This window comes from Eulemur rufifrons, chromosome 2 (genome assembly GCF_041146395.1).
Source record: "Eulemur rufifrons isolate Redbay chromosome 2, OSU_ERuf_1, whole genome shotgun sequence".
In the NCBI taxonomy this organism is placed as follows: Eukaryota; Metazoa; Chordata; class Mammalia; order Primates; family Lemuridae; genus Eulemur; species Eulemur rufifrons.
In genome coordinates this window covers 17,958,907-17,975,295 of record NC_090984.1, presented here as the reverse complement: position 1 = coordinate 17,975,295, position 16,389 = coordinate 17,958,907, and the positions used below count along the sequence as shown (strand labels likewise).

Below are 16,389 nucleotides of genomic sequence, written 5' to 3'. Positions count from 1 at the left end.
GGGGCAGGACTGTGGGCCAGGAATGGAAAGGGACAAGCTGCCCAAATAACGTGGCCTTGGTTCCCCAACACCCCCGGCTTCTCCACAAGGAGAGGGAAACAAAAGATGCGCAAAGTGCTGGGGCCAAAGAGGAAATTTATTACTCGATGGTCTTCAAAGACCATTTCAAATGTAAAAAAAAGTACACACAACTGAAGATACACATGTCAGGTAGCTCAAAAGAGCCCATGGATGGAAAGCCCGAGGGCAGGGAGGGGAGTGGGATCTCGGGAGGTGCTGCCACAGGGGCAGGATGGAAAGAGAGCAGGGTGACCAGAGGCTAGCTGCAGCGCAGATGCCTGGAGGCCACCAGCCTTCCAAGAAGCGAGGTTGAGAAGGCGGGTGTTCAGCAGCCCCCAGCCTTGCACACCTGCCAGGGACCAGAGCTCGACCCACTAAGGCCATCTCTTCGTGTCTCCTGGGAAACACAACGGCCCAGAGAAGCCAGGCCCACTTGCTAAGGGACCCACAGACGTTGGGTCTGTGGACCCTCGGAGCCCAGGGCTCCTGCTTCCTGCTCTCCCACACATGTGATGGGAAAATCAGCACAGAGACAGAGGCTTGGCTGGGGAGACCTGCCCAGGACTCAGCACGAGGGGAGGCCTACCTTGCGGATCTGATTCGTGGTCAGCATGATGACATCGGTGCCCTCATGAAAGCTCTGGGAGGCGGCGAGGTAGCCAATGCGCTGTGAGGAGGACAGACACTGCGTCAGGAACACACCAGGGGCCATAGGAGGGTGGGGCGGTGGGTCCCCCCCAGCTGGGTGCCAGGAAGTCACTTATGAACCAAGCCAGGTCTCTTCCAGCTCCAGAGGAGGAAATTCCCACTGAGGTTTGTCAAAGCCACCTGGTCCTGCCGCTAACGTTCTGCACTCCCCTAGCTCGCTGGCAGCCAGGGACTGCTTTCCCACAGCAAGTCTAAATGTGGGATCTTATGACGGCTTAATTCTCTCTGCCAGGCTGAAGTGACAGCTAAAACCACACTCACAAATGTATTTGATGCTTTAAAAACACATGCACAGGGAGCTGCCACAAATTTTGGCAAATACAATATTCTATTTCTTTACCAAGCGTGACCCATAGGCAGGGGCTCAGGGCCCTCAGGATAGAAACCACAGGGGTGCTCAGCCACCACGTAACAGGCCACGTGTGGGAAAAATTATTTTTGTGGGAGTTTACTAACGTGGCAGACATGCTTATATGATACCGAAAGGAAATAACATCCAAAATTGTTCACAAGGGAGATCACAATGCAAACAAAAAATGCTCAGGAATGTCCAAGAGGCAACAGGACACGCTGACAAGTGGAGGCCTCCGGGCAGGGACCAGCATCTGGCTGGGTTTTTGAGGAGTTACGAGTTTATCTGAATTTGCAGCCCCTTGCTGGCACCCGCTCACTCAGGAAAGCTGGACCGTGTCCCGTGCCAGCCGGGCCGTGGCCAGAGGACAGATCTGCGGGGACGTCCAGTGGGGCATCCTTCCTCCCACCACCCTGCCAGCCTCCCCATCCCAAAGCCTACCTTGAACGTGAATTTGGAGGCACTCATCACTTCTATGATGTTGAAGGCGGCCCAGCTGATGTCGTACCCCAGCATCTGTAACTGTTGTGAGAGGAAGGTAGTCACTTTTACTCATAAGCCAAGGTGGACACGGTGCTAAAGCCATGACATCTAATACTCCGTCCCGGCATGTGAAGGACACACCTCATTTACAATTTCTCTCTCTTTTTTTTTTTGAAACAGGGTCTCACTCTGTCACCCAGGCTGGAGTGTAGTGGCATCGTCATGGATCACTGCAGCCTCCAACTCCTGGACTCACGTGATCCTCCTGCCTCAGCCTCTCAAAATGCTGTGACTACAGGAGCAAGCCACCACGCCCGGCTCCATTCACAGTCTTAACACACAAAGTTAGGCCCGGCGCGCTGGCTCACGCCTGTAAACCTAGCACTCTGGGAGGCTGAGGCGGGAGGATCGTTTGAGCTCAGGAGTTCCAGGCCAGCCTGAGCAAGAGTGAGACCCTGTCTCTACTAAAAATAGAAATTATGTGGACAGCTAAAAATAAATATAGAAAATTAGCCAGGCATGGTGGCGCATGCCTGTAGTCCCAGCTACTCGGGGGGCTGAGGCAGAAGGATTGCTTAAGCTCAGGAGTCTGAGGTTGCTGTGAGCTAAGCTGATGCCACATCACTCTAGCCAGGGCAACAGAGCGAGCGAGACTCTGTCTCCGGGTGAAAAAAAAAACAAAAAAACAAAAAAACCCACACACACAAAGTTCATCCAACATGTACCCCTGGGGCCTTTTTTTCTTCTCTTGAGAAACAACTCTTACTTTTAAAAACTACCGAGAGGGCCGGGCGCGGTGGCTCACGCCTGTAATCCTAGCACTCTGGGAGGCCGAGGCGGGTGGATCGCTCGAGGTCAGGAGTTCGAGACCAGCCTGAACAAGAGTGAGACCCCGTCTCTACTAAAAATAGAAAGAAATTATATGGACAACTAAAATATATATATACAAAAAATTAGCCGGGCATGGTGGCGCATGCCTGTAGTCCCAGCTACTCGGGAGGCTGAGGCAGTAGGATCGCTTAAGCCGAGGAGTCTGAGGTTGCTGTGAGCTAGACTGACGCCACGGCACTCACTCTAGCCCGGGCAACAGAGTGAGACTCTGTCTCAAAAAAAATAAATAAATAAAAACTACTGAGATAGGCTAGTAACAGACCCTAAAAGAGGATAAACCCCTGCAATTGAGAAGCTAGTGCATCCTTGCACTGGCTGAACTCCCCTACCGCCCTCGGGGAATGGGCTGACTCACAACAACTACATGAGACAAAGGCCAACATTAGGGAGAAGCCCTTTGCTCCCTGTCTCCAACAAGGAAACAGGCCATGGCGGGGATAGGGGTGCCCGTCCTCTGCCCATGTGCTGACCTAGAACAGCAGCCAGGCAGGGAACCTGGCCCAGGAAGGTTCAGAGCCCCAGCTCCACCCAGCAGGCTTCCCGGCGGGAGCTGAGACTGCAGGAGAGGGCTGCCCCTGCCCACATCCACTCAGGAGAGGGCCCTCCGGGGCCACCACCACGCCCTGAGTGCTGCCATCTGCCCACGCCAGCCACGTGACAATTATAGCACGCCTCTCCAGGACTCCGAGTTTACCCTGCACGGCTCACTGACAGCACAGACACAAGAGCTCTGTGCAGTGGCACCAGTGAAAGTCTGATGGGCAGATGCACGGCAGACACGCAGTGGAGCAGAGGGCAGCCCGACAGCGCTGGGGCACGGGCCCAGGGCCGCTGAGCAGACAGAGCACTTACATACGTCAGCTTGCAGACCGCGTTTGCCTTCACCGCAATGTTGTCCTGCTTCAGCTCCTGCTTGATTTCATCAATGCACTGAGAGATGTATTTTGCCTAAAAGGGGGAAAAAATAGAAATTACAAATGTTTAGCTAGAACAGTTAAAAATAGCTATTTCAGAAAGGAGCCAGACACAAAAGGCCACGCAGTGTGAGATTCCATTTAAATGAAATATCCAGAACAGGCAGATCCACAGAGACAGGACATGGATTCCTGGGTGCCAAGGTGGGGAGTGGGTGGGAAGGACATGGTTTCTCTCTGGGGTGATGAGAATGTTCTGGAACTATGTAGTGGTGGAGGAAGGTGCACACACCCTGCCCTATGTGCCCACTCCTCAGACTGGATCCCCCCACCGTCAGCTGCTGTGGCACGTGCTGCGTGAACATCTGTGTGAAGATTTCACAGCGGGTGTGTTCCCAGGTGTGTCCCTGGAGCCCACTCACTAACCCAGCGTGTCTACTGAACACCACCCGAGACAGCCTGACCCAAGGAGAACTGATGCACGAGGTCCAGAGTGACAGACAGCGGCCCCTCTGGGAGTGGCAGTCTCGAGGCTTTTACCACACCGTGAGAGACAGACAGGCAGAGTTGGCTCCACGTCGGCTCTAAAGAGAACCCAGCCCTTCCCAGGAGGAGAGGGTGGTCACCATGGGGTCAGGAGCAACTCCGTCAGCCGATGCATGAGGGCTCCACACCTGTGAGGCGGGCTTGGCCCCAGCCCCCAATGCCAAGCACCCTGTGAGGGATGAGGAGCCCCCTCCATCATCTGACCGTGGGACCAAGAGCTGCAACTGCTAGGACCCTGTCCTGCTGTGCCCCTGACCGTGGGGTTCAACATTCCTCCTGCTGCACTGTCTGCCGTGTTGCCCCTCCCCAGAGGTCCTCCTGTCCCAAGTCCTCTGCTCCCAGTCCTTCCTGTGTCACCCTAGGACCACACCCCACCCAGCCTGAGACCCTCAGCTGCCACCAGCACAGGTGCAGGGGAAGAGCCACAGCTGTCCGGGTGCTCTCGCAGCTGCAGGGAACATGCTGAATATTTTACAACCAAGGTACAGCTCAGTGAAACAAGCATCGCCATATCCTTCCAACACGCTTCAAGTTACTAAATCCCATGAGGGATCCTCAGTTCCTGTCCCTGGTGCATGGGAGACCCTTTTCTGCACAGGTGGATGCTTGTTAATGATTTAAAAGAGAAAGAACAAAAAGGCAACCACAAGTGTCAGTGTCCCCCCCATGGCAGGAGGACAGTGGAGGGCAGCCTGGGGCTCCCCCAGAGGTTAAGCTGGGAGCTGCCACATGGCCCCTGTGTGTGCCCAAGAATCCTGAAAACCAGCACATGGGTGTTCACCATAGCACTATTCCTAACAGGTCAAACAGAAGCCAGCCAAACGTTCCTCAGCTGACGAACAGGTAGACATGATGTGACAGACCTGGGCCCACCAGTTTCCCAGGCAGTCCAGGGACTCCCAAGTCAGTCCCAAACCTGGGACACCATCTCCGCTTTTCGGCTTCTGGTAACAGCCAGGTAGCTCTTCCCAGTGCAAGCCTCCCGTGAGTATCTTGAAAGCACATTCCCAGGAGGCGCTGGGAACCAGCAAAGCAGCAGCGCTGGGGGGGGTGCGGTTTCTCACGGCTCTTCCCTACCCACATTCTACACACAGAGTCAGCCCAGATCTCCAGCTGACCCCAGAACAACGCTTGCGGGGGACACATTTCAACAGCCCAGTGGACACTAAAGGAAATAAATAGGCCAGGTGCAGTGGCTCACACCTGTGATCCCAGAACTCTGGGGCCAAGGAGGAAGGATTGCTTGAGCCCAGGAATTTGAGACCAGCCTGAGCAACAGCGAGACCCTGTTTCTACTACAAATAGAAAAATTTAGCCAGGCGTGGTGGTAGTCCCTGTAGTCCCTGCTACTCAGGAGGCTGAGGCAGGAGGATCCCTTCAGCCCAGGAGTTGGAGGCTGCAGTGAGCTATGATGACCAGCCTGGGTGACAGAGTGAGACTCTGTCTCAAAAAAAAAAAAAAGTATAAAGTATTACAAAAAAAGGAAATTAGAGGGCCGGGCGCAGTGGCTCATGCCTGTAATCCTAACACTCTGGGAGGCCGAGGCGAGCAGATTGAGCTCAGAAGTTTGAGACCAGCCTGAGCAAAAGTGAGACCCCGTCTCTACTAAAAATAGAAACAAATTATATGGACAGATAAAAATATATATAGAAAAAGTTAGCTGGGCATGGTGGTGCATGCCTGTAGTCCCAGCTACTTGGGAGGCTGAGGCAGTAGGATTGCTTGAGCCCAGGAGCTGGAGGTTGCTGTGAGCAAGGCTGACGCCATGGCACTCTAGCCCGGGCAACAGAGTGAGACTCTGTCTCAAAAAAAAAAAAAAAGGAAATTAGAGGTGCAACATGATGAAATTTCTCAAACACCTCAGCCAGTTCCATGCAAAGTTCACACTTCACACGGAGCAAAAGCAGCACCGAAATATTGATGCTGGTTTCAGCATCTATTTAATCATTCCGGAATTTAATCTAGAACACAGGACACGTACTTCCTTTCTGAATGAACTCCTTGGGGCCATAAGATGGGCTGTTTCAACCCTGGATGGACATCAGGATTTCTGGGGCACGTTTTCTTTTTTTAAAGTTCAGATTCTCCCCTCCCTGCTGACAAACTAATGCAGACTATCTGGGAGACCAGAGAACCTGTATGACCGCAGGGCTCACAGCTGACCCAAGCTGCCATCCCAGTCGTGCACCACCCAGGCTCCATGCCGTTGGCCTAGAGGGCGCCTTTGTAAAAAAATCCCTGGGAATGGGAAAAGCAGACAAGCGGAAGAGGCCACAGACCTGAAGGAGCTTCATGAAGAACACAGATGACTGAGACACTAGAGAGAGGGAACCACGTTCACAACCAGGGAGGGGATCACAGCTACACCCCACCCCACCCCACCCCAGCCCGGGGCCGTCACCCCTGCTGCAGGCCGTTGACACTAGCTGCAAGGCTGGAGCTACTCCACTGCAACAGCTCCACTCCCACCCGGAAACGCCCCGTGTCCATGGGCGCAGAATGGTGAACGCAGTAGCTGCATGACAGAACACAGCACCCACAACAAGCCCGGCTCTCATGGCAGGAGCCGGGGAAGCCAGGCAGCAAAAACGTACACCTTCGGCTACATGGCCCTCTACGGTTTAGGGACACAAATTTAAGTGATAACACTGTAAGCAAATCAAGGAAATTATACTCATAAAACTCAGGATAACTGGATAATTACCATAATAATTAGCTATACCACGTCCTATACATTGCATATTTCATAATTAAAGAGATTTAGAAGGGGAAGACAACACTGTGACAACGTGGGGACAAGAGGCCACCAGGATGAATGGGAGAGTGTCCGGGAATTCTGGGAGATTTTTCTTACCATCACGTTGGGTCAGGGGTTCTTGACCTGGGGACAATTCCACCCCCAGGAGACACTGAGCAATGTCTGGGAACATCAGTGGCTGTCACAACTGAGGGAAGGGGAGCTCCTGGCATGAGGTGGGTGGAAGCAGGCATGCTGCTTCTCAGCACCTGCAGTGCCCCGTATGGACCATACAGAGAGGATCCGGCCAGGTGTCCACAGTGTGGGGGTGGGGGGAGACTTTTTAGGGGAATGGTCAGTGTTATTAAAGGAAAAATCACTCAGTTCAAACTTGGTATCTTTTTTCTCCTCAGAAGCTGTTAAAATAGAAGAACTACTACAAAACAACAGCCATCATGTCTTGAGTGTCACCCCGTGCCAGGCATGCTAAGTCTTCAAGTCACAGTCCCTGAGGTGCAGGCCAGGGTGACCGCCAGCCCTGCACACTCTCATGGGCAGAGGCCACACACACCTGAGCCCGGGGCAGAGCCACACGGAATCAGCACTTTGAGGTCAGAGGCAACAGAACATCACCACTGCCACGTGTTCTATCCTACCCCTCGATTATGCCCAACTTTAAATTACCATTCTACATGATTAAACTAAATTTTAATAAAATAAACATTTAGACACTTCAGTTAAACGGGCTGTAAATTTTTATACTCACATGAAAATATTTTGACACTGGTTTAGGGTGGTAAAAATCCAGAAATGACATCCTTTTAGTTTGCTCACGAGTCCCGAGGCATGTGCATGCCTGCTCCCAGGGTGCTCTGCCCACCTCTCCCAGGTGAACCAGACTCCCGCACTGGGCTCTTGGACCGGCCACGGAGGACAGAGCCTGGCCCCTGATGCGGCAGCACTGGAGGGACTTGTTACGGACACTGCATGAACTCGACACCACACAGCAGACATGGCCTCACAAGACAGTCAGCCGGCACAGGGGAGGTGTCCATCCAGTCCCTCAACAGGCATCTCCTGAGCCCCCACCACTGCCAGCTGCTGGGCCAGTGACCAAATGTTAGCAGGTATGGGGGCAGAGGGACTCCGGGCCAAGGACAGGTGTACAAAGGCCTGGAGGTCGAGAGAAGGTTTGGCAGGCTGGGGGCTCTATCCAGAGCGCAGCAAGGCTGGAGCCCAGGGCTGCGTGTGGCTGGAGGGGGTTGACAAGAGACCAGGCCGGAAGGAGAGCAGGGTGCCAGATCACGCGGGCTGAGAGCCACACCACTGGGGCAGATGGGCCCACGCAGGGGTCTGGGGCAGGCATGGACCTGGGGGAAAGCTGGGAGGTAACTGAGGTCAGGAGCCCAGCAGAGGTGGCTTCTGCAAACACGTGGGTGAGATCACGAGGACAGTGGCCCAAACCAAAACTGCAGCAGGGACCCAGGAAGCCCAGAAAAGACACCAGAAACTCAGTGCGGCGAGTGACGGGGATGGCCTGAGGCTTTCCCAGAGCCAAGAAAGGCAAAGAAAGGAAGGGATGGGGCAAGGGAAGAGCCCATCGCAACATGCTGAGCTGGAGGGGCCCCAAGACGCCCCGGTGGTGATGTCCAGGTGATAGCTAGACAGGCAGATACAGAGTGCCAAGATCTGAGCTGGAGAGAATGAGGTTAGAGGGCAGGAGGCCGGAGGCAGAACAGGAAGCCCAGAGGGCAAGGGGGAGGGGCCCAAGGAGACCATCCAGGGCGGGAAGAGGAGGAAGCCAGTAGCCAGGGAAACCCACTAAGCAGAGGGGAGAGAGGGAGGTGTGACCTGAGGCCCACAATGGCCCAGGCACAGAGCTGCAAAGCCCACCTGGCAGCCACTGGCCACGTGTGGTCTGGAGCACCTGAAACATGGCCAGCCAGACTGAGATGTGCTGTGGGGGCCAAATACACACAGACCCCCTTCAAAGACCCCACAGGGAACAAGAGTGTGAAGGAGGAACTCGATAACCTTTAAGGACGGCCTGAGAAACTGCAGCGCCTGGGCTGGACTGGGAAAGAAAACATTGTTACCATTAACAGCACCCCTTTCTCCTAACAGAACTGCTGGAAAACCTTAAACTGCCCACAGCTCCAGTTGTTTCTACAGGACAGCACTATGAGAGCAGTGGCACCTGTCAGCTCCTGCCTCCTGGCCCACCCCTGGTGCTCAGGATGGGGTCCTCCCACAGGGGCAGCAACTCATGCCCAGGTCAGCGCGGGTGGGAGCCTTCCTGCTCCATGCTGTTGCAGGTCCTCCGCCTGCTTCTCCAGTGTCTCCATGGTCCTGTGTGGTGTGCTCATCAGGGAGTCCAGCCTCCTGAGGCAGGATAGACCTGTCCCCAACCAGCCACCCACCCTTGCATTTTTTCCTACAGTGGTTTTAGTGAACAGAAGTTTTAACTTTTACATAGCTGAATCTGCTCTTTCCACGTGACTTCTTTGTAAAGATGGGAGCTGCTTTCCTGTGTTTAAATGCTGATAAGGGGCCTGGCACAGTGGCTCACGTCTATAGTCCCAGCACTTTGGGAGGCCAAGACAGGAGGATCGCTTGAGCCTAGGAGTTGGAGGCTGCAGTGAGCTGTGATGACACCACTGGACTCCAGCTTGGGCAACAGAGACCCTGTCTCAAAATAAAAGTGTTCCCCCAAATACAAAAAGTAACAGAGAATAAATTATTAAAGGTCATTTGGTTTTTTCCCAAGTTATATCTAAGTTTTAGAAGCAACGGACAACCCCGGTGGACCCCCCCCCCAACCTGCCAACATTATCCTTGCTGCATCTTAAGGATTCAAATAACCTTGAGCAGCCCCAAAATTGTGCAAATTGGACCACTACTTTGCAAACTTTTTGGACTCATTTTAAGAAATATTTTTTGCATGGTAACCCAACTCACTCACATACACACTCATGCACAAATCATATGCAGAAACAAAGTGTTAAGAAAGAACAGTGACTCTACATGCCTACTGTCGAGTATTTCCTAGTTTCTTTTCTCTCTCTCTCTCTCTCTCTCTCTTTTTCTTTTTTTTGTAGAAACAGGGTTTCGCTGTGTTGACCAGGCTGGTCTTGAACTCCTGGATTCAAGCGATCCTCCCAAAGTGCTGGGATTACAGGTGTGGGCCACTGCGCCCAGCCTTCCTTTTTCTTACTTAGCATAACCCATTAAATTGAATTCACAACGTGCTAAGGGATGACAGTCTGAGGTTTGGAAAACAGCGAACTAGACAACCCTTATGGTGCTCTGACGCTTGCAGAAGACAGAAGACTGTGCATCCTCAGAACCGCTGGCAAGGAGGGAGGGACTGCCACCTGATGTTACAGATGATGACACAGAGCAGGGGCCTCTCCTGGGTCACCCAGTTAAGGAAGTCCAAGAACTTGGAATTAAGTCCCCGAAACTTCATACCATTTCCACTCAACCACACTGCCTTTCCACATGGCTTTTGAAGTTACTGCTAAGCCCTGTTTGCACAATGTCACACGAAGTTTTAAGCAAATACCTATTATAAAATGGAAATCTTTTTTGGAAATTAAACTGCTGCAGAAAAAGCACACTGTCAGCAATCTGTTCCGGGTGCAGTGGGTGGGAGGGAAGAACCCACAACAGTCTACATGGTAGCTGCTTCTGCACAAGGGGGAGGGTGGGACTACAACCGTCACCAATCACCAAACCATCACTGCTCTCCAATCAGGAGACGCCAGCAGTCAGACACATCCCAGGAGTGAACACCTGAATGATCACTCTCCAGGCCATAAGGATGATCTTCGAATGAGAAAACCAAGGCCCCAGGCACCATGTGTCCTGCCCCGTGCCACCAACTGGCCAACAGCAGGGCCCACGAGGAAACCTGGGACTTTCAAGGACTTCCAGCACCAGCCTGGTCCTGTGCTTTTAAAAACATGTTTCCACAACCAATACCCCGTTGAACAGGCCCAAGCCTGTGGGGAAGGTGCCATCAATTCACACCAATTCCAAATGAAGAAACCAAGGCCCAGGGGACTTCCAGGGATGACAGACACAGCCCCCTGAAAACCAGATTCCCTGACTAGAAGGTGCAGTCCTCCACCAGACAGACCCTGTGGCTCGTCCTCAAGATCCCACAGCAGGCTGCTCAGGGACACCCACTGAAGGTGGGGAAAGCCTAGGAGCTCCTACCAGTGCAGAAGTCATCTCAGGAAGCAAGCCACGTCCCAAATGTGCTCAACCATGCTCAGTAAATAAAATCCAGGCCAATCAGCTACTCTTTTAACTCACAAAGAAACTGAAGACCACACATGAGTTAGTTACAGAGGATGCAAAACCAAGGAGTGGCCTAAGAAAAGGGAAGGGGGCTGTGGAGACGAACAAGTATAACCTCATGACACAGCAGAGAAGGTCACACCACTTCTGAAAAAGTGCAACAACATGGTAAGAACTCAGGTTCCCAGGGAGGGGACCTGCGCTGAGGGCGCCTCCCAGCAAATTCCTGAGCTTCTCTGCCCCTGCTGGGGGCCACTGTGAGGAGGACGAGATAGCATATGGTATTAGGACCCGCAGGGTATCAGGGTATCAGACAGCTGCACTCCTTCAGGGACAGCGGCAGGCAGACGCAAGGCGGGAGAGAGGCTTTTCAATGCTTCGGCTGCACTGGCATCCTTTGAAGAGGCTGGATGCCTGGTGGCCACTAACTACCCCCATTCTTCCCCAATCTAGGTCACAGGCCGGGGGAAGGGAGGGGCGGGAAGGAAAAGGTGCCCACAGTTACCATTTCACTTCTGGAAAACCATTTCCTTGCCCTGGCTTTCGGGTTCCCCATTCCAGGTTCCCGTGGGCTGCTCCCTCACTGTTGTCCTCCCTGTCAGAGATAAGGCCCTGAGACCTCGCCCGCTTCCCAGCCAGGCCCCAGGAAGCGACGTGGACACGCATTTACCCTCCAAGAGCAGCCCGGGACCCCCTGCCTCATTATTCTAGGCAGGGTCCCCACTGGAGGTCCTGGGGCAGAGCCCTGGACTCTGCATTTCTCATAGGTGATGTGGAAACGCACATAGGTTGGAGAATCTCTCCTCGGAGACTTGGCAAGTCTCTTCGAGCGGGACAAAGCAGGCCCGAATCTCCCTCCGAACCGGGAAACTGAGGCACAGAAGGGAGGCCACCCAGCGGCGGGGCCCGGGGCTTTCCCCCAGGGGATCCGACACCCGCGGGAGCCCGGGAGCAGCTGCTCGGGCGCCTTTGCCCCTTGGGGTAAACTGCGGCTGGGGAGGAGGTGTGCGGCACCCCAGGGTCCGGAGCGGCGCGAGAAGGGGGCACGCAGGGCAGGGCAGGGCCGGGGCGGGGGGAATCAGGCCGGGCCGCCCCGCTCGGCGCGACGGGCTCACCTCGTCCTCCTTGTGGTTGCGGATGCCGCGGACCAGGTCCTGAAGGTTCTTGTCGAACATGCGGTCGATGCTGCCCTTGACCATCTTGAGGGCCATCGCGGCGGCCGACGGGCTCTGGCCCCAGGAGGCCCGCGGCCGGGAGCCGGGAGGGGACCCGGGGGCCGCGCCTGCCGCCCGCGGAGCGCTGAGCTGCCGGCCGCCGCGGCGGGGCAAGCTCCCAGGCCAGGGCTGCGGCGGGGGTCGGTGGACGGCGGCGGCGGCGGCGACCCGCTCAGCAAGGCCCGCACTCCCGCTCCGGGCAGCTCGCAAATGGCGGACAAGATGGCGGCTGGTCAGCTGACGGCGGGCGCTCCTTCTCAGAGGACCCGCCCCCGGAAGCCCCGCCTCCTCGTAAGCCCCGCCTCCTCACCTCCGGGACTCCGCGTTTCCCTGACGACGACAGGCCGCCCAATGGCAGTATGGGCACCGCCTTCTCTGTCTCATTAGCCTCTCCCCTAACGGAGCAGAGCTCTGCGCTCTCATTGGTCAGTAGCCTCCGAAGCTCCACCTACTTCCTCGTTCCGGGTTCCAACCACGCCTCTTAGGTGCCTCTAGTCAATGTGACAGCTGTGGGCGGGGCCTGAGGTGGGCGGGGCGCCCACGTGGAGCTTAGCCTGCAAGTTCCCGCAGACAACCCAGCTCCGCCTTCTCCGAATCTAAACGCTGACGCTGCCCTAGAGCCTTCAAAACCCAAAGCTGGGGTGGATGAATCCTGATTCCCACGGCCTCACAAAATCCTGTGGTATGGGCAGGACCGGGATAAACATGCCCACAGGAGGAAAGTGAGCCCAGAGCTGGGACTCAACGTGGCCACTCATTCAATAACCGTTGATCCTACTGTGTGCCCGGCGTGACAAAGGGCAGACTGCAGTGGGTGAGGTAGGCCGAGTCCTTGCTCTCTGAAAATATAGCATTGAGAGAGTGAAAAAAGCAAGCCACAAACTGGGATGAGATATTTACAATAATATATCTGACAAACATTTATCCAGAATGCAGTTACAAAAAACAAAGCAGGCTGGGCCCGGTGGCTCACGCCTGTAATCCTAGCACTCTGGGAGGCCGAGGTGGGCGGATCCTTTGAGCTCAGGAGCTCGAGACCAGCCTGAGCAAGAGCGAGACCCCCGTCTCTACCAAAAAAATAAAAAGAAATTATCTGGACAGCTAAAAATATATAGAAAAAATTAGCCAGACATGGTGGCACATACCTGTAGTCCCAGCTACTTGGGAGGCTGAGGCAGAAGGATTGCTTGAGCCCAGGAGTTTGAGGTTGCTGTGAGGTAGGCTGATGCCATGGCACTCTAGCCCAGGCAACAGAGTGAGACTCTGTCTCAAAAAAAAAAATCAAAGCAGAAAAAAGCAAAAATTCCTGCAAATAACGAAGAAAAGGACAACTCAGTTAAAACATGACAAAAGAGTAATACGCACCACACAAAATATTTCATCCAAATGGCCACTCAGGTATACACAAAAGGTGTTCCTCCATACCATCAGTGATCAGGGAAATGTAAATTAAAGCCGCAACGAGATAGCACTGCGCTCCCTACAAGAATGGCTAAACATACAAGGTTTGACAATATCAAGTGTTCCAGGGATGTGGAGCAACTGGAACTCTCCTGTCGTACACTCCAGGAAAGAACATAAAACATTGCAGCTACATTGGAAAACTGTTTGGCAGTACGTAGGAAAGATAGCACCTGTATACACTAAAACCCAGCAATGCCACTGCCTTTCCCAACAGGAATGCATGAATACGTCCACCACATACATGGACAAGAATGTTCAAAACAGCTGTCTTCAGGACGGTGGCCATGGAAGTCAGAATCCGCTAAGGAGTGTGTAACAACTCACCTGCCGAATCAACTAGCCCTGAAAATGGATGGCGTTGGAGCGTCGGGCCCATACCTGGCCATCGCCGTTTTCTTTTTTTTTATTAAAAAAAAAAAACAAAAAACCCAGCTGTCTTTATATCAGCTAAATATCCAAAACAACTCAAATGTAAAATCAGCAGAAAATAGTAAATAAACTGTGGTAGATTCGTGTCATAGAATATTACGCAGCAATGAAAAAAAGAGCCAATTACCGACACAGAGAACAAAGTGGGTGAATTACACAGACTCAGTGCTTAATAAGATAAGCCAGACACAAAAGACTGTCCACGGTATTATTTCATTAATGTGAAGTTCAAGAAATAATCTATGGTGATAGAGTGCTGAATGTTCCCCAAAATTTGTGTGTTGAAACTTAATCGCTAAGGTGATAAGAGGTGGGGGCTCTAGGAGGTGATTAAGTCATGAATACAGGGCCCTCATAGATGGAAGTAGAGCTCTTATAAAAGGGCTTCAGGGCCTGAGCACAGTGGTTCACACCTGTAATCCCAGCACTTTGGGAGGCCGAGGCAGGAGGATGGCTTGAAACCAGAAGTTAGAGACCACCCTGAGCAAGAGCAAGATCTGGTCTCTACAAAAAATACAAAAAAATTAGGCAGGTATGGTGGCAGTGGCACCCACATGTAGTTCCACCCACTTGGGAAGCTGAAGCAGGAGGATCCCTTGAGCCCAAGAGTTTGAGGCTGCACTGACCTATGGTGAAACCATTGCACTCTAGCTCAGGGACAAAGCAACATCTTGTCTTAAAAAAAAAAGTAGGAATTTCTGCCACATGTAATAGCAATGAACGTTAAGAACATTTTGCTAAGGGAAATAAACCAGTCACAAAAGGATAAGCACTGTATGATTCCACTCCTTAGGAATATTTAAAGTAGTCAAAATCATAGAAACAGGAAGTATTAATAGAAAGGTAGTTGGCAAGGTATGAAGGGCAGGGAGAGGGGAGGAGGAATTACGTACTGGGTATACATTTTCAGTGTTGAAAGATCAAAAAGCGATAAGAGAGTCCTACCACAACCGTGTGAACATGCTTAATGCTACTAGACTGTACACTTAAAAATGGTTACAATGGTAAATTTAATGTGAGGTGTTTTTTACTACAATAAAAAAAAAATAAATAAAAGTCAGACAAGATGGCTCACGCCTGTCATCCTAGCACTCTGGGAGGCCAAGGCCGGAGGATCACTTGAGGTCAGGAGTTTGAGACCAGCCTGAGCAAAAGCAAGATCCCATCTTTACAAAAAAAATAGGAAAATTTTCCAGGTGTGGTGGCAAATTTGCCACCTGTAGGCCTAGCTATTCAGGAGGCTGAGGCAGGAGGATTGTTTGAGCCCAGGAGTTGGAGGCTGCAGTGAACTATGATGACATCACTGCACTCCAGCCAGGGCAACAGAGCGAGCCCTGTCTCTTAAAAATTTTTTTAAAAAAAGAAATGTTTAAGTATATACAGAGGCCTGTGATTTATGTTAACAAACAAACAAAATAAATGTTTATGTTGATATAGAACGAAGAATGTTTTTGACAAGGGCTGAGTTTTTACATCCTGGAAGCTGGTGGGCTGTCTGCAATCGCTGAGGTGGCCAGCAGAGAGCAGTGCTAGACAGGTTCAGAAAAGGGGCAGCTCCTCTGGAAGGATCTTGGCCTGGAGCCCTGAGCTCTGGCACCCAATAGGAGGTTCGGACATCTGTCATCAGTCCCAGCTACAGCCCTGAATTAGTTCTCTGGTCCACAAATGATCCATCCATCCATTCCATCTACCCACCCACCCACTCACCCATCCATCCAGCCATCCTCCCATCCATCCATCCACCTACCCACCCATTCACCCATTCATCCATCCACCCACACATCCATCCACCCAGCCATTTCATCTACCTACCCACCCACTCACCTATCCATCCTACCATCCATCCATCCACCCATCCATCCACCCACTCACCCATCCATCCATCCATCCTACCATCCATCCACCCACCCAACCATCCATCCATCCAGCCTATCATCTATGTACTCACCCATCTATCCATCCATCCATCCACCCATCCATCCACCCACCCACACCCCCATTCATCCACCCATCCTCCCATCCGTCCATCCACCTACCCACCCACTCACCCATTCATCCATCCACCCACCCACCCACTCACCCATCCATCCATCCACTCACCCACCCACTTACTCACCCACTCATCCATCCTCCCATCCATCCATCTACCTACCCATCCACTCACCCATTCATCCATCCACCCACACATCCATCCACCCAGACATTTCATCTACCTACCCACCCACTCACCTATCCTCCCACCCATCCATCCATCCATCCACCCACTCACCCATCCATCTACCCATG

The 16,389-nt window shown here is 52.9% G+C and overlaps 1 protein-coding gene across 6 annotated transcripts in view; it reads right to left on the bottom strand.

Moving 5' to 3' along the window:
* AP3D1 (adaptor related protein complex 3 subunit delta 1) overlaps positions 1-12,269 on the bottom strand; it is a 38,209-nt gene extending 25,940 nt beyond the window's left edge. For 5 of the 6 annotated variants that reach the window (XM_069480886.1, XM_069480849.1, XM_069480869.1 and 2 more), the window contains exons 1-4: positions 12,112-12,269; positions 3,347-3,442; positions 1,562-1,642; positions 647-727 (exon numbers count right to left, since the gene is read on the bottom strand). In XM_069480886.1, the coding sequence (XP_069336987.1) occupies positions 647-727; positions 1,562-1,642; positions 3,347-3,442; positions 12,112-12,207 (354 nt within the window). In that variant the 5' untranslated portion in view covers positions 12,208-12,269. Of the gene's footprint in view, positions 1-646; positions 728-1,561; positions 1,643-3,346; positions 3,443-12,111 lie in introns of those variants that run through there. The other variant, XM_069480896.1, reaches the window with a different exon arrangement.
* Positions 12,270-16,389: the final 4,120 nt, after the last annotated feature.